Below are 22,466 nucleotides of genomic sequence, written 5' to 3'. Positions count from 1 at the left end.
GCCACGTAATATCTTTCATAGATCCCTATATTCCACTTAATTTTTTACCTAAATTATATATATTTACAAATGGCAATAATAGTGGTTAAGATCATGGACTTTGGAGTTAGATGGTTCCAGATGCAGCACTGGCATTCAGCAGGCAGCCAGCCTCTCTCTGAGTGTCAGTTTCACCTTTGAGAGGGTCAGTTTCACCTTGGCAGTGGGAAGGGGCCGGGAAATGGGTTTGCTAATGTGCTCCAAGTATTTGCAGAATTGGATGAATAAGGTAGTAAAGCACAGTGCCTGGACATAGTGAGGACTCTAGGATTGTTAGCTACTTTGATGATCCCTCTCCCTCTCTCTCCTTCCTCCTCCTCTTCTCCCCCTCACTCCCTCCCTCCCTCCCTTTTGATGAAAGGAGGGCTGTCCATTCATTTGTTCAGTGTTTTAAATTAAAAATGAGCTGTCAGTTAAAATGGACAGGATTAAGCTCTCAGATAAAGTGAGATGGTTATATTCATAGGGCTTGTCTCAAACACCTAAGGTAAGGGCAAGGTGCACCAGGAAGGGTCACCTGGATAAGAAGAAGAAGTGCCATCTTTCACTGAGAGGGATACAGGCTTATCTACCTGGGGGAGGACACTATGGCATGTTGTTTCACGGAGACCCTATTTTCCAGCAGAAGGAGGAGGCCACCCTGAAGCAGCACCTGGGTGAGCTCTCCCACCAATGCCAACATCCCTGGTGGTCTTCCTGTGCCACTGCAGCAGGCAGGTGGCCTTTGGCGCAGCAGACTATGAGGCAGGATCTGTTTTCTCTTAGCAGCAGTCTATAGAAGAGAAGAATGTGAAGGTCATGCTGGTAGGAGTCACTCTATTTTCAACCAACATGGATAGTCCTGCTAATGAGATTGCTCCCGCGAAGCTTGCTAAGATAGAGATAGCGATTTCAGACCCTGAGGAGTCGGAGCTGACTTGTCCTGATGTTCACTATCAGCTGGTAACTCCTGCATATCGGTTCAACTCATAGCATGAACTTCCCTTTAAAGTTCTCATGTTCAGACACATTTCTCACGTCTCCAATCAGGATAGATAAAACAGGATTGGAACCCAAAGATGAGCTGAGGCTTAGGAGGCCCTCTGAGCAGAGGAGAAGTCATCATCTTATGCTTCATTATAGATGAAGCGTTTGTTTTCCACTGCTTCCTCCAGCTCTGCTGAGAGGGAGAGAAACCTCAGAGCAGTCTCAGGGTTGCTTGTCCCTTTAAAAATCTTCTTTGGAGAAAGTGGATGGAGAAATCTCAACCAGTTGGTAGATGCCAGGAGGTCAGTTCTCATCAAGAATGCCCCAAAGCCCAGTCCTCATTAATCAGCTTATAGAGTACTATGGAAGAATTTTAAGCACAAGATGTTGTTTCTGAGCCAGTAATTCTCTTTCCACTCAACACTGAAAGCCCATTGCTTGCTTTCCTGGTCCATGAAGACAGCCAAATAGTGTCAATAATTTTTCCTCCTAGTTTTTCCGAAGCCAAGTGGAGGGCACAGGGAACTTTGCAACACTTGTTGCATCTGTGGGAAAGGGGGCCCTGGGTCATTGGTTGGTGATTATGCTCACTCAGGGTTCCAGAGAATTCTGTAGCTCCTGGGAGTCTGATCTTTCCACACATCTCTGGTCCCCAGCATGACTTGTCAAGATACCTATGTGGTTACACGCCCAACCCACCAGCTTCAGGACCCACCAGGCCCCTTGTCAGACCTTGTCCTGCCTCTTCACAGTCCTCAGAACATTCCAAGCTTGTTCTTATTTCTGGGCCTTGGGCTGGGATGCCCCCTCCCCGGCAGGTACTCCACATCCAAAAGCACTTTGTTCCATTGTCCTCGATTATTTTGCTGTAACTTCTCATGCATCCATTTTGGAAGGAGAAAGGGCTTTGGTGTCGGGGTGATCAAAGTTTAAATTGCAGGATGGCCATCTACCTGCTGTGTGACCTCAGGTGGGTCACTGAATGTCTCTGATCCGTAATTTCCTTTTTGTCAAAGAGTGTTAAGAATATCTTCTCCACGGGGCGCATGTGAGGATGAAACAAGAAATGGTGGCAAAGACCTCGCACAGGGAAGTACAGTGTCAGGCTCGTGACTACTCTTCCCCCTCCCTCCCTCGTCCTGGTTATTCCTTGAGACCAGGGATTATGACCTAATTCTTCTGTAGCCTCCAGAGTGTGGAGGCTACAGTCGGCACACATGAATTCTTTCTGCTGGGGAGAACATATTTATGTGCAGAAAAAGGAAGGACACATAGGGGTTATTCTATCATTCAATAACATTTTTCTGTCCTATCTCAAAATACAATTTTGGTTAATCTTGCCCTCTGGAGAACAGCATTATAAAGCCTGTTTAGATCGATTTATGACAGTCGGATATTTCATTTGTTTTGTGATTCAATGGGTAGACAAGCAGGGCCACTTCTTGTATTCCCAGCCGCTCCTGGGTGTTGGTTCTTTCTTCTGGGTTTTCAATCTGTTGAGCGTCCAGTCATCTTTCCCAGTGAAGCATCTTTCTCGTCTGGGCTTCAGGCTTGAGGGTAACATGCTCATCCTCTTGAGAAGCTGGCATCAGGGCTTTGACACCGATGCTGCCTGGGTTGCAGCTGCTTTTGCAAGCAGTACCAGTTCCTTCCAAGTCCCTGAAGGCACCACATTGCTCCGCAATCCTTACCTTTGTTCTACCTTCATCCTTGGCGCCCACCTGCTGACAAGCCAAGTCGCTTCCTTGATACAGCCTTTGAGACATGGGCCCTTTCCCCACTGATCACACGAACTTACTCCCTTTCTGAACCCCTCCATTTTTTTTTAACCTGCACAGATATTCCCGTAATCCCTCTAATACTTGCCTATGCCTGCTGGTCTCTGTTTCCCCTGAGTATATTAGAAATGTGACTAGCTGGAACATGCTACAGGGTCCGATTCCTGAATCCCAGTGCCTGGTTCATTTTCACGACAATGTGGTGGCATATGGCGGATCTGTGACAACCCTGTGGCTGCTTCACTCTGGGGCACTGTCACACTCAGATAGAAACTGACCGTCATCCACCCTTCAGCTGCTGAGACAGGCAGAAAATCCTCTTTGCTGACTTTAAGTTGCAGACTAGATGGGTAGATGACGTTAGTCGTAGATGCAGGACTCCTGCTACGTGCCAAGCACTGTGCCAGGAATTTACACAGACATTGTCTCATTTCCTCATCCACCAAGGGAGGGATGATGAAACCTTCCACACAGGTGTCTCCTTAGGACCCAAGGAAATAATATGTATCATAGTGCGTTACATGTGACAATTGGAGTAGATCGTTGTTTAAATATTTCACGTAAAAGTATGTATTCATAGAACATCTAGTGTGATCCAAGACCTGTGATAAATCTACCTGAGTTCAAACGTATTTGTTGTAATTAAAACAGGCAAATCAAAACAGATACATTTCATGCTTGTTTAAAGAAAATGCTGCAAACAAAAAATTAAAACAAGCACTTAGCAAGACATCAGGCACAGGGACCATATGAAAAGTGTTAAAATGCCTCAACATTGTGCCCAGTTTGACGCTGGCACTGTTGCCTGGCGACCAGGTAACCCTCTCTGTTTTCCGCTTTCCCAGGTATGCGCCAGGGGAATGACCATGGCACTCAGTACCGCTCGGCCATCTACCCGACTTCCGCCAAGCAAATGGAGGCGGCCCTGAGCTCCAAAGAGGACTACCAAAAGGTAGGGGTTGCTGGGCTCCTGGCCCCTGGCTTGGGCTGCCATGACTAGGGCCAGGTTCTGATTTTAGAGGGGAGTCTGCTGCTTTTCAACCGGAATTGTGTTTTATTTGTGCATCTCTTAGAAATTTATGTCAGCCTCTAGGAGTGGAGCCATTGTGTCCAATACATGTGCTAAATGAGGTTTAAAGAGTAGGCCTGGGCCAGGGCCAGTGGCTTATGCCTGTAATCCCAGTACTTTGGGAGGCCGAAGCAGAAGGATGCTTGAGGCCAGGAGTTCGAGACCAGCCTGGGCAACATAAAGAAACTCCATCAATACAAAAAAATACAAAAATAACCCAGGTATGGTGGCCTGCACCTATAGTCCCAGCTACCTGGGAGGCTGAGGTGGGAGGATCATTTGAGCCTGGGAGGTCAAGGCTGCAGTGACCTCTGATTGCACCACTGCACTACAGCCTGGGTGACAGAGCAAGACCCTGTCTCAATGTAAAAAAATAAAGAATAGGCCCTTATGTGTTTGTCTTTAGAATCACTCATCTAGATGAAGATATAGCCTGTTAAAATAAGTCTTTTTCCTTCTCTCTTTGTTTCTGTCTCTGTCTGAAACTCCCTCTTTTTTTCTTCCCTCTGTATTAGTTTTACAGGGCTATTGTAACAAGCAATCACAGCTTGGTTGGTTTAAACAGCAGATATTTATTTTCTCACAGTTCTGGAGGCTGGAAGTCCAAGATCAAGGTGTCGGCAGGGCTGGTTGCTTCTGAGTGCTGTGAGGGAAGGATCTGTTCCAGGCCTCTCTCATTGGCTTCTAGATGGCTGTCTTCTCCATGTTTATATTCACATCACCCTAGTTTTATGTGTGTGTGTGTTTCTGTGTCCAAACTTCTTATTTTTACACAGTCTCTAGTCATATTGGCTTAGTGCTAACCCTCATGACCTCATTTAACTTAATTACCTCTGTAAAGACCCAGTTTCCAAGGAAGGTCACAATCCGAGGTTTTAGGACTCCAGCTTATCTTTTGGAGGGAGACACGATTCAACCTGTAACGCTTTCTCTCTCTGTCATAACAGTAAATTGAATTACAATAAAAGTAGTTCTGAGAAATATACACGTGATATCACAAAACAATTATTTTCATGATTGTATACCATTTTTAAAAATCCTTCAATAGAGATTTAGTTGTTTTAAAAACAACTTGAGTTGCTTTAGTTTTTAGAACTTTGTGATAGTACTTAGATTTTATTTATCATTATATTTTCTGATGTGGATTTGCATTTGACAGTAGAGCTAGAAGCTACTATAAAGCTAATCTATGTTAGAATTATGTAAAAAGTCAGGTACGCAACAGCCCCCAGGAATGAGTGGGCTATCCCCTTATCCTGCATGGTGACAGAGAGATTGCAGAGACAAGGAGGCTGTAACTAGAGTGTCCACTGATGAGCAAGCAGTAGGATGGGTGACTCATAGTCAGTTCGACTGTGATGAGCAGAGTCTGTCAAAGGCCTGAGAGAGGCGCCGAAAGAGCCCATTCCTTCCTCAGCCCCTCCCACCTCCCTCCCAAGCTGTGATGTCTGCTTGGCTGGTCATGGTAGGCAGCCTGTGGGATGGCCCCCAGTGCTCTCTGCCCATGTGTAATTCATCTCCTTGAATATGGGCTGCATTTAGCAACTCAATTCTAATGAATGACAGCAGTGATGGGAGTGATGGGAGCACTCTGAGACTAGGTCATTAAAAGATTGTGGCTCCTATTGTGAAAGCTCTCTCTTACTGTCTGAGAGATGGTAGGCAAAGCCAGCTTCCATGTCATGAAGCAGCCCTGTGCAAAGGCTTACGTGACAAGGACAAAAGGCTGCCAAGAACCACATGAGTGAGCTTTGAAGACCCTCAACCCCAGTCGAGCCTTCAGATGAGACTGCAACTCTGCCTGACAGTTTGATTACAGCCTCATGAAGGACCTCGAGCCAAAAGCACCCAGCCAAGCTGTGCCACAGAAGCTGTGAGATAATAAATGTATGTATTTTGAAGGTGCTAAGTTTTAGAGTAATTTAAGTATACTTATATTTCCATTCTAAAACCCTTTTACCTCTATATTCTTTCTCTTATCCCTTTTTCATAATGGCTTTTCTAACAGTGGTGGGCTAACCTGTGCATTTATGGTGGTGGTTACACATGTAGGCTCTACCATCAAATTTTCTCAATTCACATGTCATCTGTGCAATTTATTATCAAGTACCTGCCACTTAGAAAGCCATATGTTCTATTTGACTCAAGCAGACCTATGACGATAAGGGAGACCCCATTATCCCCATTTTCCAGATTCTCAAAGACAGACAGCAATGACCTTAGAATAAATGAAATTAAAGAGAAGTAAGACTGGATGCAAGGAGCCGAGTTGGGCAGCTGTTATAGGATTCCAGGCCAGAAATGGTGGAAGCTTTGTCTAGGATGGTGGAAGTATGGGTGGGAGGGAGGGATATTTAGGAAGTAGAAAGACTAGAACTTGGAAATTCATTGCAAGTGGGGAGTCAATAAGAGGGACAGGTCCAGGTCCAGGTCGTGGCTGGTGATTTTCTGTACAAAAAGCAGAGGCAGATTTGTGGGGAAGGTAAGGTAGGTTGTGAAAGTGCAGAGTTTAAGATACCCAAGACATGGGCATCCAAGGGACTGTTGGGAGGAGCCATGGGCTGTTTCTGCCTTGCAGGGAAGATTGTTAGAACTGCTGACTGGGCAAATGCATGTGAAACACAGGGCCTAGCACACAGTAAATACCTCATGAACAGGAACCCTTATTATTGCTGGGAGTTACCAACTTATATTTGGTAAATGAAACCCCAGTTGCTGATAAGATCACTTGGGAAAAGTAAGGAGATAAAAGCAGAAGAGGCAGGGCGCAGTGACTCACGCCTGTAGTCCCAGCACTTTGGGAGGCTGAAGCGGGCGGATCATGAGGTCAGGAGTTCGAGACCAGCCTGACTAACATGGTGAAACCTCGTCTCTACTAAAAATACAAAAATTAGCCAGGCATGGTGACATGCACCTGTAATCCCAGCTACTCAGGAGGCTGAGGCAGGATAAACTGTTGAACCCAGGAAGCAGAGGTTGCAGTGAGCCAAGATTGCACCTGGGCAACAGAGCGAGACTCCATCTCAAAAAAAAAAAAAGCAGAAGAGAGGGCTTAGTACTCGAGGAACTAATTCCTCCACTTGAGTGGCGGGAGGGGAAATGTCCAACCAGGCAGGACACTACACTGGGCACCACAGGAACCAACCCCAACCAAGAACTTAAAAAGTGGTTCAATTGTCTCATCCCACTGTATTTAGTTATAAAAGCGGTGTTTATAAAGTACTAAAAGTCACATATGATAATGCCATCTATAAATTGCCTAACGTAATGATTCGTAGTCCTCTAGGATACCAACAGTAATACCAAGAGACTCTGGAAGCATATTAACTGCCCTCTAGAATACTGGAAATCTGATGATATCCTGGTGTTTGCAATGAAGATTTTCAGTTCAAGGCCAGTGCCTTCCATGTGATGGTGAAGAGGCTTAACACCGAATTTTCCAGTTTCTATCCCAGTATAGTTTCTACCCTCCGTTTTGAAGGGAACCCAAGTTGATTTTAGATAAGTGATATCCATAGGAGGTAAAATTTAGGTATTATATAATTAATTAATGAGCTTCTATAATCATCCTTTCATTATTTTTGTAGTTTTTGGAAAGGTTAATCTCGTAGGCAGTTGTGTTGACCAGCTATTTTCTGGGTGTTCTGAACCTAAGCATATGGGAATTAAATACCTCTGTGTGTGTGTGTGTGTGTGTGTGTGTGTGTGTGTCTGTGTGTGTGTCTGTGTGTCTGTATGTCTGCGTGTCTGCTTGGCTTTTAAAAGTAGGGTCTATTTTTTAAATAAAGATTGGGGACTCCTGTGCCTTTAGCATCCGGATAGCCATTGCTGCTCAAATTACTGCATATAAACTGCTTAATCACCAACTCAGGGGACAAATGCTGTCACATCTCTTTTATGGTTCTGCATAAATAAAATTGACCCTAGATTCCACTGGGAGATGAGTTGAAAGTTCAGTGTTTTCGTACCAGCTAATTGACTAAAACCCAGAGTGGTGACTAGACCAGTGCTTCCTTCCAATACTACTCTCCTTTCCACCACGATGCTCTGGTCTCTTTTACACTGTCCAGTGGAGGGCCTCTGGCCACATGTGGCTGTTGAGCACTTGAAGTAGTGACTCACTGGCTCAGTTCTTCAGTGGCTAGTGCGACTGAGGAACTGAATCTTTTAATTAATTTAAATTTATATTTAAATGACCACATGTGGCTGGTGGCTACCATGTTAGAGAGCATAGCAGTTCATTAAGGGGTGAGCCTGTGCATGTGTGCACGCATGCCCATGTGCATTGTAGAGGGGTGGGGCACGTCAGTCTGGATCCCTGGCCCTCTACTCACTATGGCTTATCTCAAGAGCACGGGACGGCCATGGAACATGGGCCCTCCTGCCCATCAGAGTGCTGCAGTGGGAACTGCTGTCACTTTTTCCTGCCTGGAGACCACAACGTGAGGGTCAAGTTGTTTTCCTTTTGAGGAACCAAAGTGTCTCTTTGTGTACCCCATCCTGGTGAGCACTAGGGCTAACTGGACACCCGTGCCCAGGTGACCACTATGATTTTTAGTTTAGCTTAGCTTAGCCTGGGTCCCCCAGAAAGCAGAGCCCAAGCCAGAGGCTTGTGTGTAAGGACTCACTGAGGTGTGTGGTTCCAGGGAGCAGGAGTAAGGGGCAGAGAGACTGGGGAGAAAAGTTATACAAGTTAGCCCCTGCCACTGGTAACTGGTTGTTTGAACCTTATGAAATGACTAGGCATTTGGGGGAAGATAAGGAAGCATGTTTCCATGGAATGCTATCACCCATAGTTTCATTCTGCACTTCTGGGCTGCACATGTGTGAGCTCAGGGTACTGTGTACCAGGGCAGGAGGCAAGAGACGAGGCACATAGCGTTGAGTGTAAGATTGGGCAATGCAGGTGCACAAAAGCTGCACAAAGTGAATGGGGTCCTTGCAGAACTGGGTACTGCGGCTGGCCTAGCAAGAGGCAGATGAGGCTACAGGGATCTAAAGTGATGCATTAGTGTCCTCCAGGTCTGCTGTCTCCAAAGGGTCCTTCTCACCCCAATCCAGGGAAGGCAGCTGACTGCAATGGCTCAGGAATGATTTGTCACGATAGAGTGACTTTCTGGCACCTCTGATAGAGGTGAGAAGGAAAAACACAGTTCAATTTTAGCAGAGTGCATCCTGCTACAGTCATATGGTGATATAATATGTACTTTCATATAGGTTATATACCATAATTATATATAGTATGTATATCTGTATAATCTATAACTATATAATAATAGTAATACTATTAGAACAGCAACAACAGTACCAACAGAGTACTTACTAAATGCTAATCAACCACTGTTTTAAGTCATGTATAGATGAATGAAGTCATGTATAGATCTTAGATGTTTATCTGTATACGTATATATGTTTAGCTGTAGATGTGTATCTATGTCTTTATATAAAGTTAAATGCATTCATGTATTTATGAAACCCTTTTAAGTTTTGAAACTTGAATGAATTTCTGACTGTTCATTCAGTTGATATAACTGGTATTACAAACACACATTACAAAATCAACAATTTGCAATGCCTGTGAGAGGTGATGTTGTTAGCTTTGATCCCATAAAGAGGTTGATCTATGCTTTAGCCTTTACCTTCAAAAGTTATCTGGTTTCTAATACATTCACAAAATGGGGAAAATTGCCAATCTAACCAATTGCTTTATCCACTGATGGAAGGAGGAGGAGGGAGCTGAAGGGGTGACAACTGGACTGGGCTTTCCTGTGTTTTATATCTAGAGTAGCCTTGAACAAACTCCTGAAGCCACAGAGGTGTTTAAGGTAGGGAGGGTCATTTCTTAACACTACTGGATTAGGGTCTAGATCTCTGTACTCTCATCAGAAACATTTAGTTTGGTTTCTAAAAGTGGGGAAATTCTGTGCATGACTCATTCTGTTCATTTTATATACACTGCTTTCCTCTTCAGAAGGCTTGCTGTTTCTGGCCCCATCACTACATTCGGGACATTTGTCTTCTTTGAGCCCTGGTGGGGCCCCTGCCACTCACTGTAATGTTGACTTAGGTGACTACTTTAATAGTCTTCTTCACTAGCCTGCCCCCAGTGACCCCCTAGTAACCAGCTTCTTCAGCAACTTCTTTATATGTGAAGTTTGGAGTGACAGTATTGCTTACCACAGAGCAGCCATTGGAACATAAAATTAGCTGATTTTATCACAGGGACCAATTGTTGAGCTAATTAGATGTGCAGTACTGCTGAGGAGCCAGAAACCAAAAGTGATTTTCCATTGAAACTGTGGTTTTCTGCAAAGTTGGCTGGGTTGTGGATACCAGCCTCACCAGCAACTGTCAGAGTTTTGGCTGAAGAAGTTTGCTAATTTCTAATCAGATTAAAAGAGGCAGGAAAGACTTAAGGAGGAGGACAGAGTCTTAAGGAGTGAACCTTGAACTTCACGCTGGGTTTGCCGACCTTGAAAATGCTGGATTCTGCTTACAGAATTTGACAGCTGCTTCATGTCTTTGGTGAGCTGAAGACTTTGCATAAAATGTAGGGGGGTGTTTTTTGCCTTCAAGGAGAAGACTTCATCATCTTTTCTTAGCCTCATTAAAAAAAAAAAAAAAAAATTTTTTCCTCAAACCTTTGGTGGAATTACTTGCTTATAGCACTAATTGCAAGACATCATCTAATGTATTATTGTTTTTGGATTATCGAATATGGACAATTTACCTCCCAACCGAACCCATCACGAGAAACATTTCCCAGGATCCTAAACTGAATGTGGCCTCCAGTAGAGTGAGGGTGGTTCACATGTGATTCTTCCATCCTGACAATGGGACTCCAGCTCATTTCGGAATTAAATCTTTTCCCACTGAGTGATTATGGCTCTTGGAATGTGAAAGACAGCAAATCTAAAGAGCATTCTCTTGGCCATATGACCTGGCTCCTTCTCCCAGCTCCTCCTCTTCTTCCAGCTCCTTCTCTCCCAGCTCCTCCTCTTCTCCCAGCTCCTTCTCCCAGCTCCTCCTCTTCTCCCAGCTCCTTCTCCCAGCTCCTCCTCTTCTCCCAGCTCCTTCTCCCAGCTCCTTCTCCCAGCTCCTCCTCTTCTCCCAGCTCCTTCTCCCAGCCACTCCTCCCAGCTCCTTCTCCCAGCTCTTCAAGTTTTGCGAACAGTAAGCACAATGCTTTCTCTGGGTATTTCTCTCATGAAAAAGAGAAGAAAACCTTTTTCCCTTGCATGTATTTTACAATATATTAAGTTGTGATAAGAATAAAATGTTTTTGGAGTCAATGTGAAATTACCCACTGTATTTCAAATATAAAACAGTGTTTTAAAGGCTGTTTCTATCTGTCTCTCAGTGTTTGTCCACCCATCCATCCATCCACCCACCTGTCCCTATCATCAATATATAGCTACAGTCTTTAAATACTTGCCATAATTTTATCTTAAACTTCAACCAGCTAGCAATTTATTATCTATCATCTCTGTATTTGTTGATAGTTAATACAGGGTCATTTAAAAGAAAAGTTCCCAAAGTGAAAGGTAAAAAATAGTATGCATGTAATGAATGGGCTCCAGCTAGCATTTTTTAGAATAAAGGTTCAGTTTTGATATTTAATTTTCTTCCCACTTAGATTGCAGCCAGATATTTGGTGACTCCCTGTGCTCTTCAGTTAAGCCCTGACAAATTGTGGTTTGACTGGTGTGTGTGTTTTGTTGCGGGGAGGAAAAAGACAGTGTCATTGCCAAATAATCTACTTGGCCGGGGGGCGGTGGCTCATGCCTGTAATCCCAGCACTTTGGGAGGCCGAGGCGGGCGGATCACAAGGTCAGGAGATCAAGACCATCATGGCTAACATGGTGAAACCCCGTCTCTACTAAAAATACAAAAATTAGTTGGGTGTGGTGGTGGGTGCCTGTAGTCCCAGCTACTCGGGAGGCTGAGGCAGGAGAATGGCGTGAACCCAGGAGGCAGAGCTTGCAGTGAGCTGAGATTGCGCCACTGCACTCCAGCCTGGGTGAGACTCCATCTCAACAGTAACAACAGGAACAACAAGAAAACCTACTCCCCTGTGCTACCAATGCAGTCATTGCTACTTTTCTTTAGCAGAGTTTGAATGCCATCTCTATGGTTGGTTGTTGGTTTTTGTTTGTTTGTTTTTTTAAAGTATCATTGATGCTCTGAGTGTTAATGACACTCAAATTTAGGGTCTAGAACTACCCTCTGGACTCCAGATCCCCACAGCGAACTGTCTACTTGTTATCTCCACTTACGTGTCAATGTAATATTTCCTAAAATGAAGGTTTGATTCTTGCCATCCACTGTAAACAAGCCCCATGGCTTCCTCCTCCCTCCCCACTCATTGACCACCTTCCCCATCGGGTCATCATTTAACTTGCCTAACTAAGCAAGATCCTCAGAAGTCATCCCTGCCTCATTCCTTTCCCTCGCCTTTTCCCTCCAATGAATCAGATTAACAGATTCTACCTCCAAAAGACATCCCCACTGTGCTTGCTTCTTTCATTTTCTCTCATGTTCACTCTCATGATTTAAGCCACCGTTCTCTGTTCCTGGACCACTGAACTTCTTACCTCTCCATGATTACGACCACCCACACAGGCAGCAGAGTGATCTTCCTCAGTGTTACTCGGGTCATTTCTCTTCCCTGTGTCAGCGTCTTCCATGGCATCCCTACTGTATTTGGAATGAAATCTGAACTCCTTCACATGGTCTCCCAGGTCCTTCAAAGTCATGTCGCCGTCTTCCCATGAGACATCTGTAACTTCTCATCAGAGAGCCTAATTATCACAGTATATCTAAGATGTAACCTATAATTCTTAAAGTTCAGAACCTTTGAATAAGTCTCAAGAACTTTCTTAGAGAACTGGGGACTCAGGATGAGAACCACAGGGACTCAGGAAATCTTACTGTTGTGCAGTGAACATCATAAAGAATGGTTTTGTATTTCTTTGTATTTCAAAGTTGATTCCTGCATGGACTCACTATTGCCACACACAGACCAAATTCAGAGGCTGTGGACTTGCTGCCTGGTTGAGGCTATGCTGTATATTAAGAGGAAGGATTAACCATCATGTTCTTGACCCTGAAGCCTATCCTGCAAACTCTCTTGATGCCAAAGTTGCTATTATGATCATACAACAGTATTTGGTAGGATTATGTCAGTGGGTGGTACATGAAACTGCCTTCCTCTCACTACTTTGACAAATCTCTGACTTTTTGTCCCTGTTTTAATATCCCATAGCTACCACGACAAATTACCACAAACCGAATGGCTTAAAACAACAAGGATTTTTTCTCTCATGGTTCTAGAGGGCAGAAGCCCAAAGTCAGTTTCCCTGGACCCAAATAAGGGTACCAGCTGGGCTCTGCTCCCCCAGGGCTCCAGGGAAGGATCCCTCCCTGCGTCTTCCAGCTTCTGGTGGGTGCCACCATCCATGGCCTGTGGCTGCATCACTGAAGTCTCTGCCTCTGTGGTCACCTGCTTCATCTTCTTCTGTGCATCTGATCTCGTCCTGCATCTCTCTAATAGGGACAATTACAGTTGCATTTAGGGTCCACCCAAATAATCCAGAATAATCCCCCATCTCAAGATCCTTATTTAATCACATCTGTGAAATCTCTGCCATATAAAATAACATTCACAGGTTTTAGGGGATTGGAACATGGACATTTTGGGGGAGACCATTTTTCAGATGACCACAGGCCCCATAAACTGGTCTCCAACCTGTCAGTGTCATGTGTCCACCCCAAAATGGGAGACTGAAATTGGGGGTTCTTCCCCGGGCTGCTTAAGAGAAGTGGGCCTTGTTCACTATGTGGGAGCCCATGTGGCTTCCCTAAACTCCAGAACACACTCAAGTTTCCAGCGAGGATGGGATTTGATTTCCTCTCTCGGGGCATCTTTATCTACTTTTGAAGAGAGGTGAAAATTTGCAAAAGTTTATCCCCTTTCATACATCTCTACCTTCAAAAAAGACCCAACTTTACTGCTATACTACTTCTAAAATAAAGTGGCGTATCAAAAATAACATTAGAAAAAAATAAATCCTAAGAGTTAGAAGGATATTTGGGAGAAGAAAAAACTGTGTGTGTGTGTGTGTGTGTGTGTGTGTCATCAAAATGCATTTAAATGTTTTGCAAGAGTGCTCTAGCACTTCCTTAGTCACTTACTCTCTTTGAGCCCTGACTTAATTTCTCTGATACCAATTTTTAAATGATCTAAGTGTGGATAACAAAATTTCCCAATAGGTTCATTATAAGAATTAAATGTGATATACACACACATACAAGCTGGCATGCAGTAGTGACCCAATATACATTATTGAAGCTGGGCCCCTTCAGTTTTATGATCCAGAAAATAGTTTTAATTATACCAACCCAAATGAGAGAAATTAAATATACTCAATGAATATTTAGCCATGCTATAACCATGATAATATAACTGAACCTGATAATTCCCCAGCAAGAGGTACATATAGATCCTTTGTGTTTTCTTTTCAACATCTATATGCTGAAAATGCCTTTTTCTCCTTATTCTCCCCCCATGTTCCTCAGTAAATTAATTACCCTATCAAATATTAATTATATACAGATTCACTGCCAGACTTGCGTTACAGTTGCTTTAAACAAAGCTATCTGAGGCAAGGTCTTACGAAGTTTGTGGTAATAAACCATCCCACATACAGTCACAGAAGCTCACATGTGACAAATGCTCTTTTCTGTGGAGAATTGCCTAGGAACTCTTCTTCCATTTTCTGCATTAAGAAAACTTGTAGGGGGGCTTCCATTCACCTGTGTGTCCCCAGTGCCTGGTGCTGTGCTTGGCACCTAGTGATTGTCAACAAATATCTGTTGACCTGAACTGAAGTGATGTAGCATATAAAGAAGACCATTTTGTTGCCCCTTGTTATGGACTGAATATCTGTGTCCCCCCAAATTCATATGTTGAAGCCTTTATCCCCATTGTGGTGGTGTTTGGACATGGGACCTTTGGGAGGTGATCAGGGTTAGATGAGGTCCTGAACTGGAGCTCCCATGGTGGGACGACTGTCCTTATATGAAGAGACACCAGGGAGCAGGCTCTTGTGTACTCTCTTGCTGTGTTTCTTACTGCACACAGAAGTCATGTGAGCACAAATAGAACTACCTGTAAGCCATGAGAAGAGGCCTTGGAATAAACCTACCTTGCCAGCACCGTGATCTTGGATTTCCCAGCCCCCAGTACTGTAAGAAATAGAAGCCCGTTATTGAAGCCACCTAGTCTGTGCTATTTTGTTATGGCATTCCGAGCTGACAAGCAAGCCCTGTTTTGTGTGCTGCATTCCGGGGAGGGGTGGGAAGAGGGAACACCTGACTGGAGCCCTGGCTCTGCCTCTAGTGACCGTGACCTTGAACAGATCTCTATGGCCCTACTTCTTCTTTTGTAAAATGGAGAAAATAAGAACAGTGGAATGTTATACAGTTCTTCAGTGCTTTCTCCTGTATTTTGCTGGGTGAACTTCACAGTCACACACAGGCTAGGGCAGGATCTGTTCTCTGACTTGCCTATGAGGAAACTGAAGCTCAGAGGTGTTCATTCACATTTCCAACATGACCCCCATAGTAAATGTAGAGAGCTAGAGTCATTTGACTCTGAATTCCATAAGCTTTTCACCCATGCTGTGTGGAGATACATGCTAATCTGTCAAGCATTTTATGAATACAGTCATCCTTTGGTATCCAACGGGGATTGCTTCCAGGACCCCCTGCAGATACAAAATCCGATGATGCTTAATCCCTTATATAAAATGACATTTACATATAACCTACGCACAACCTCTCGTGTACTTTAAATAATCTCTAGATTACTTATACCTAATACAATGCAAATGCTATTAATATATAAAAATAGTTATGCTGTATTCTTAAAATTTGTATTGTATTGTTTTTATTGATATATTTATAATAAATTTTGATCTGTGGTTGGATGAATGCATGGACGCAGAATGCAAGAATACAGAGGGCCGACTGTATCAGGGTTTAATGGGTGACTGCAGAGGTAAGGCTGTCTACAGTGACTTCATCCTGCCTTTCCAGAGGTCCTCAAATTTCCAACCATAGTTACAATACAGGATCAGCGAATCTTCCTTTTTCTCATGAATTGAGAAAATGTCATGGTTATCACTGTTTCTTTGTTCCCAGGGAAATGGGTAAGTTGCATGCTAGAAGCATCCCTTCTCGGTCTGTTGTATTCTCTATGCTGCAATGTTTAAAACCCATCTGAGTACCAAAAGATTCTTGTTTTCACCAACACTGAAAAATCATTTATTTGCATTGGAAGACCCTGAATAGACATGGGTAAATGTCAGTTGATATTTTATGGTTTGGGGATTACATAGTTCTTCTTCGTCTTTAGAAATTTGTTTTATTTGTGCTGTTGTTTAAAGCATGAAGTTATGATTTAAAATGCCCTTGGAAAAACCCTGAATAATTCATTGACTTACCTTAGTCAAAAAGAAAAATCCCCCCTCCCCACTGTATGCCTATCAATAGGGATAAAATTCCTCTTAGTCCCTTTCTGTAGCTTTGAGGTTAAAATTACGGGTGTTATTATGAACTCTTAAATAAGAACTTGTGAAATAAATATTTTAAAAGTGCCCATTTCTGGGAGGCAGGCACCCATATTTCTGTGTATACAGCCATGTCGACAGCTAGATCTTAGGCGTAATGGTTTAGTTGCATGTGGGTGATAATTTTCATTTCCACTTATTACTGTGTGCTAGACTCCCTGTGTATGAGTACAGATTGCCCTTTCTTGCACTGTATTTAGAAATCTCTGTATTACCCTTGGGCATTTGTTCATTAATAGGGGGTGGGGAAAGGAAAAGCTTGTAATAATGGGCTTTACATATTAAACTGTGTGCATCCACATTCGGGCCAAATGGAAAATCTGGTTTGTATGACTGCCCTCTGCTGGCTGTAGGCCTTTGCTGCAGTGGTGGGATGTGAGTCCCTGGGTGGAGCCGTACAGATGCCGGCATCAGTCTTTTATTCACCTGCACTGAGTTCCATCCAAGTGCATCAGAAGCAGCCCAAGATCCTACCTACTGCCCAGGTTGATGATGGAAGAAAGCATTCTTGTGAGGACCAAGGCGACATTTTCATTTTAGTAGAAATACAGTCAAAGTATAGACACAAAATAATCCTGGCCAACCTAGGGTGATGTTTGAATGAATGAATTCAAATTTCTCCACGGGCCACACTCTTACTCATCTTTCAGTGGGAACAGGGGAACATTTAGTGGCTCCCATATGTGATGTCCGGACGCCTTGTGGAATGCAAGATGATTTTATGGTGTATCCAGATGAATCTTTTAAATCTCAATTATGTGTTTATAATATATATTAAGAAAACTGCAGTGAATGTTTGAAGCCCGCAGTTTCATGAAGGTGATGGCTGAGGTGAAGAGCAGGAAATGATACCTAAACACACAGCTGCCTTCCTTGCAGGGATGCCTCTTCTGCAAGTCTTTGGGCGGAGAAGAACCACAGGGAGGTCTCCCATGACTTGGGCAGCAGTGGCTTTGTACTTGCTTTGTGTATGACCTTGGGTTGTTGACCTCTCTAAGCCCAGGTTTTCTTATTTGTTACACAGGATAATAGTGGCTACTTCTTAGGCAGTTATAAGGATGATATGATGTATATGTAAAGTGTCTGTCACAGAACAGGGGCCTGGGCAATGCCAGATTCTTTTTCAGCTCTCCACCCCCCAGGACACTTCTCAGAGCCCGCCCCCCTCCATGTTCGCATCATGCTTGGCTTGCAGCTCGATTCCTCTGACCCTTATGAGAGTTTACACGTTTCTTCTCCCCCCGATGCTGAGTGGGACCCTCCCTTGCTTTGCATGTCTGGCAACATTCCATCCTCTGGCACACAAGGCAGGCACTCTGTGAATGTCAGGTGAATTAAACCCAAGTGCAAAATACTTGGAAGCAGCATTTTCCCATTCTCCAACACATTCAAAGAATTTCACCTATCAGATTAGGACAGGGCCTATACGTTTTTCTCCCGCTACCCGCCATTCGTGTGGTCTGCTAACAGCAGTAAGTTCCCGTCCATTGGCTGCAAGCAGGGAAAGAAAAAAGGCCCCAGCGCCTACTGTCTGCCTTCCTGCCTGCGTTAATATCACTTCTTATCTTACCAACTAACATATAGGGGTGTGTGTGTGTATACACACACACACACACATATATTCATTAATTTCCATGGAAAAGAAAGGGATGGCAGCAGAAACATTTTAAACACAGCATTTCAGCTAGGGTAGGGTCTATTTTAAAGACAACAAAAGGGCCTTTGTTGTTCTGGCAGGTAGATGGATAAGCCTGGCCCTGGTTCAGCCTCTATAAAGCGGCTCCGGAGTGATAGGATCAGAGAAACTACCAGGAGGAGGAGGGGGCGCAGGGGCCCTTTTATTTCTGCGGCGCCGAGAGTGAAGCAGGGTTTGCCGTTTCCTACAGGGGCAGTGCGTTTGCCTTTCAAATTCCCGTCGATTGTGTCGCAGCCCCGCGTGGTCCCGAGCTCCCCGGCCTGCTCCTGCACGGCCGCGGGACGCCCGCTTGCATTTCCGCCACGGAGGCAATGTTCATTTAAGGCTTCCAGAGATCAGAGCTTTCATGTTTGCCACGAAAGCCAGAGGACCGGGAGCACCTCGGGAGCGGAGATGAAAGGCCATTTGTGTTTGTGCATGTGTATTTAGCGCTTAAAGGGCAGGAAAAAGAAAGAAAATAGATGGTCCCGCTTTGCACTTACTTCAAAATGTGCCTTACTCCCTCTGGTGGGACCATTTAACTCTAGCGCGCCGCGCCTCCCCCGTGCTCGCCGCCCCCGCCCGCCCCCAGCCTCGGCCCACGTGATGGCTGTTCAGGCCCCGCCGAGCCATCTTCCCGTTGCCATGGCAGCCGGCGCGGCGAGCCCGCCCATTGGCTGCAAATGAGGAGGAAGAAAAGGCCCTAGTGTCCTAGGTCTAGTGCCCTGCGCCCCGTCCCCGTCCCCGTGCAGGCAGAGGCCTGGGCATGGTGCGTTGCAGGGTGGGCCGGGGCGCAGGGACCGCCCCCCCACACCGCGTGCCCCACCCAGCTGCCCAGAAACGGTCAGGGTCAATGTCATCAGCTTCTCTCTGGAGTGGGAAGCAGGTGAAGGACAAAAGCAAGGCTCAAAAAAGAAAGTGAGCCACCTTTTCCTTCACCCTGAACACCTCCCAGCTCTTGTTTTCTTTGTAGTGTTTGGATTTGAAATCCGGCCCTGTGACCCTTTCTACTCACAGACACTGCATGTGAGGCCTGAGCCTGAGTTTAGTTGTCAGATTCCATTTACCTTGGCCATGCCCCGTGGCTCCAAAGCCGCGAGGACAGCACTCCATTGTGACGTACGTCTACACCGGAGCCTGATTGCTTTGAAAAATCGTCTTCCTCTTGCTGGGTTCACTGCTGAACTCGGGAGGCTATTGGAATCACCATCTGGCCTCAGAGCTGCGGGTGACTCTTGTCCTGACCCCATGGCCTAGTGAACCGATGACCCCAGCACCTGATCTTGCACCTGGCCAAACAGGTGTGGAGGGGAACTGCAGCTACCTGCCTCAAGGGCTCTCTTTGGCTGGGGACTTGGGTTCCCTACTGATGAGTGAGAGAGCCAGCCACACCCACAGCCTCCAATCCCCAGAGCTAGGGCACCCACTGGGATTTGGCTATGGATGGTCGCCTGCCTCCCCCAGCATAGGACCAGTCAGCAGACTTGGGGAGTGCAGAAAGAACTTTCACAAACATTCTCTCGTCTGCTTCTCATAGGGAGCTTGTGAGGCTGTCACTCTAATCTCTCTCCAGGAGAAGCAACTGGTAACTTGAGACCACATGATACTACATGGGGGAGCCTGGGATGCACACTCCGGCTCCCTGCCTCCAAGCTCTGTGCCTGCTCCTTCCATTCTGTCACTGGGCCAGGTAGATTCCCTCTGGACATGTCACACCCTCACAGATTTATAAATAGGGAATGGGCTCTAGGAGGAAGATCACGCCTTCCTTTCTCCTCATTCCTTATCTTGCCAATATTACATTGAAAGAATGTGTCACCAGTGTTTAATTTGTCAAGATCATGGGCTAATGGTTGAGGAATTTTTGTGGTTCCTTCTGGTGGCAGAAACACATTTGCAAACACAAAATCTTTTAGTAAAATAGCAAGATTTAGTAGGAAAGAAAAATAGTGTGAGAAAAAAAAGGACCTGATTTGAGGGATATTATTATGCCAGAGACACTTGGTTGACTTAAACACTAATATATGATTTTTACACATATTCACACAAGGGGTGCTGTGTGGTTTCAGGAATCCACAGAGCCTAACACCCGAGCACTTGTGATAGAAAAAATTTTTTAATCCTTTTTTTTTTTTTCATTTTCATTTGTGTTTGGCTTCTTTACAAAGTCATCAGTGAAAATTGCTGTATGGTTATTTTTCCCTCTTGTGTTACAGACCAAACTCAGTGTCTGATGCAGAGTGGAATAAGTGAGGAAAAGACAGTATTGGGCAAACCAGTGAAATTATGCTCTTGTTTACATGAGTAGCCCTTACTGGGATTCAGCTTTTTGTTGCTCTGTGTAGCCTTTTGATGTTGATCCCAGAGTTGTAACTTACGTGATAAATTACAAGTCTCTATTTATTCATACATTAAAGATAGGTTATTTTTACCATTGTTTGTGTGTATACACATTTGCTTGAAATAGTGGATTTCTAGGCCAGATTTAGGCAATTGAACGACCTTTATAAGCAGTTAATTGTCTAGACCCAACGTTTGTTGCAAACACAGTCTGGAGCAAAATGAGAATTAACATCTTTACAAAGACAGGTGTAGAAATTCTAATCCAGTGCATTGTTTCCTTTCTCTGGTAGCAGGGCTGAGTCCTACCTGGCTGCAAGGCTGCCATTCACCAGTGTAGCCCAGAAAACAATGGTAAAGATAAGACCAGCGAATCCAAGCCTTGTAAATCGTACAGGTTTCGCAATTCACATCACCTGTCTGCAAAGGTAAACTCACAAACCCCTCGTCAGGTGTGTGCACAGTCAAATAGGATCACATTGCTAGGCCAGCAGCTCTATAAGCCTATGTCACTTTTAAGAGGTATCCAAAGAGACTGTGTGCTACTAGGCTACAGAGAGCAGCATTAAGTCTGATATACATCGATCCGTGTGCAAGCAGATTCCTCTCTGCCTCTGGAAGTTGGTTAATTTTTCTGGTTCTGATACTGAATATTGTTGCATTTTCCTTGATAGGGTCATCCAGTGAATGGTTTTTCCTCTTGAACCTTATACTCCCCCTCTCTTAGCAGCCAGTGCGTCCCTGGTCTTCCTCAGTCATGCCGGGGCTCACTGCAGCCTCCTCTGCTCAACTCACCTGGGTGCAGCCATCTTCAAGAAAACGTTATTAAAGCATTATTAGTATGCAGCAAGGTGCCTTCTTTCTGCTAAATTAGTTTGTAAAGTGGTCTTCACAAATGCACGCATTCTTTGTTATGACAGCAGGGCTTCGTGTTTCTGATGCAAGACTAATAAGACTTGGAAGTAGGGAGGTAAACTGGGTGGCCCAGGAAAGCAGGGGTTAGGGGAGTTGATAGAAGATACGAGACATGAACCTAAGGGATGATCAAAGAGCAGCCGAAGAAAAAAATATCCTTAAGTGGGAGAAAAAGACAAATAGGATGTGTGAGGAATTAGTCAGGAGTAGGAAAGAAAACTGTGAACCACTGCATGCACACCTGTGTGAAAGAAGAACCTAGAAAAGTGGGCCGCGAGAAAGCAATACTAGCAGAAAGCGAAAGGTGCTCTAGAATCATTGTGTTCTTCGTGTTGAGTGAAATAAGGCATGCACAGAAAGACAAATACCGCGTGATCTCACTTATATGTGGAATCTGAAGAAGTTGAAATCCTAAAGCAGGGAATAGGAAGGCCAGAGGCCAGGGTGGAGTGGGGAAGGGAGGAGGAGTTGTTGGTCAAAGGATGCAGAGTTTCAGATCCACAGGAGGAATAGGGTTTGAGATCTATTGCACAGCAGGGTGACTGTAGTCAATAATGTAGTCTATATTTCAGAATAACTAAGAGCACATTTAACATGTCTCACCATAAAAAACGACAGGTAAGTGAGGGGATGGATATGCTAACTGGCTTGATTTGATTATTCTACATTCTACATTGTATTCATATATTAAAACATCACATTGCACCCCATAAAGGTATACAGTTATGATTTGTCAATCAAAAATAATAATAATAAATTTAAAGAAGAATTGTGTAGAAAGAAAAACTGTTTTAGGATTGAGAAAATGCTGTGAAGAAGTCACACAGAAATTCTCCAAGAAGTGCCACCTGTGTACTGAAAGCCCTTTTAGTGGACTTTTGTGGTGCTTTGGTGATTCCTACAACTTTGAACAAATAGTTTCCTAACCTGCTAAATCGAGCTACCAACCCTTGCCCTGATCACTCTCTTTGGGGGTTTTTGTGAGGCTCTAGGGAGCTGATGTGCAGGCAAAGATTGTAATCCAGAAAATGCTCTACAAGTGTAAGTAAGGT

General features: G+C 44.5%; 1 protein-coding gene and 1 long non-coding RNA gene across 13 annotated transcripts in view; both read left to right on the top strand.

The window, feature by feature from the left end:
• The window catches only part of MSRA (methionine sulfoxide reductase A), a 390,657-nt gene that overhangs the window by 253,872 nt on the left and 114,319 nt on the right, over positions 1-22,466 (top strand). For all 9 annotated transcript variants that reach the window (XM_017961766.3, XM_021942806.2, XM_031669923.1 and 6 more), the window contains one exon: positions 3,629-3,735. In XM_017961766.3, coding sequence (XP_017817255.1) covers positions 3,629-3,735 — 107 coding nt within the window. The remainder of the gene's footprint in view (positions 1-3,628; positions 3,736-22,466) is intronic.
• LOC103886618 lies at positions 11,796-21,345 on the top strand. 4 transcript variants are annotated; one of them, XR_001905332.3, is made up of 3 exons: positions 11,796-19,460; positions 19,697-19,849; positions 20,796-21,345. It is a non-coding gene; the product is annotated as an uncharacterized LOC103886618 (long non-coding RNA). The 4 variants fall into 4 exon arrangements; XR_002524085.2 differs by having other exon boundaries at positions 20,793-21,345; XR_650376.4 differs by having other exon boundaries at positions 19,697-20,927; positions 21,174-21,345.

The sequence above is a fragment of the Papio anubis genome, chromosome 8 (assembly GCF_008728515.1).
Source record: "Papio anubis isolate 15944 chromosome 8, Panubis1.0, whole genome shotgun sequence".
NCBI lineage: Eukaryota > Metazoa > Chordata > Mammalia > Primates > Cercopithecidae > Papio > Papio anubis.
Note: the sequence above shows the minus strand (reverse complement) of the source record. Positions and strands in the feature narration are given on the sequence as shown.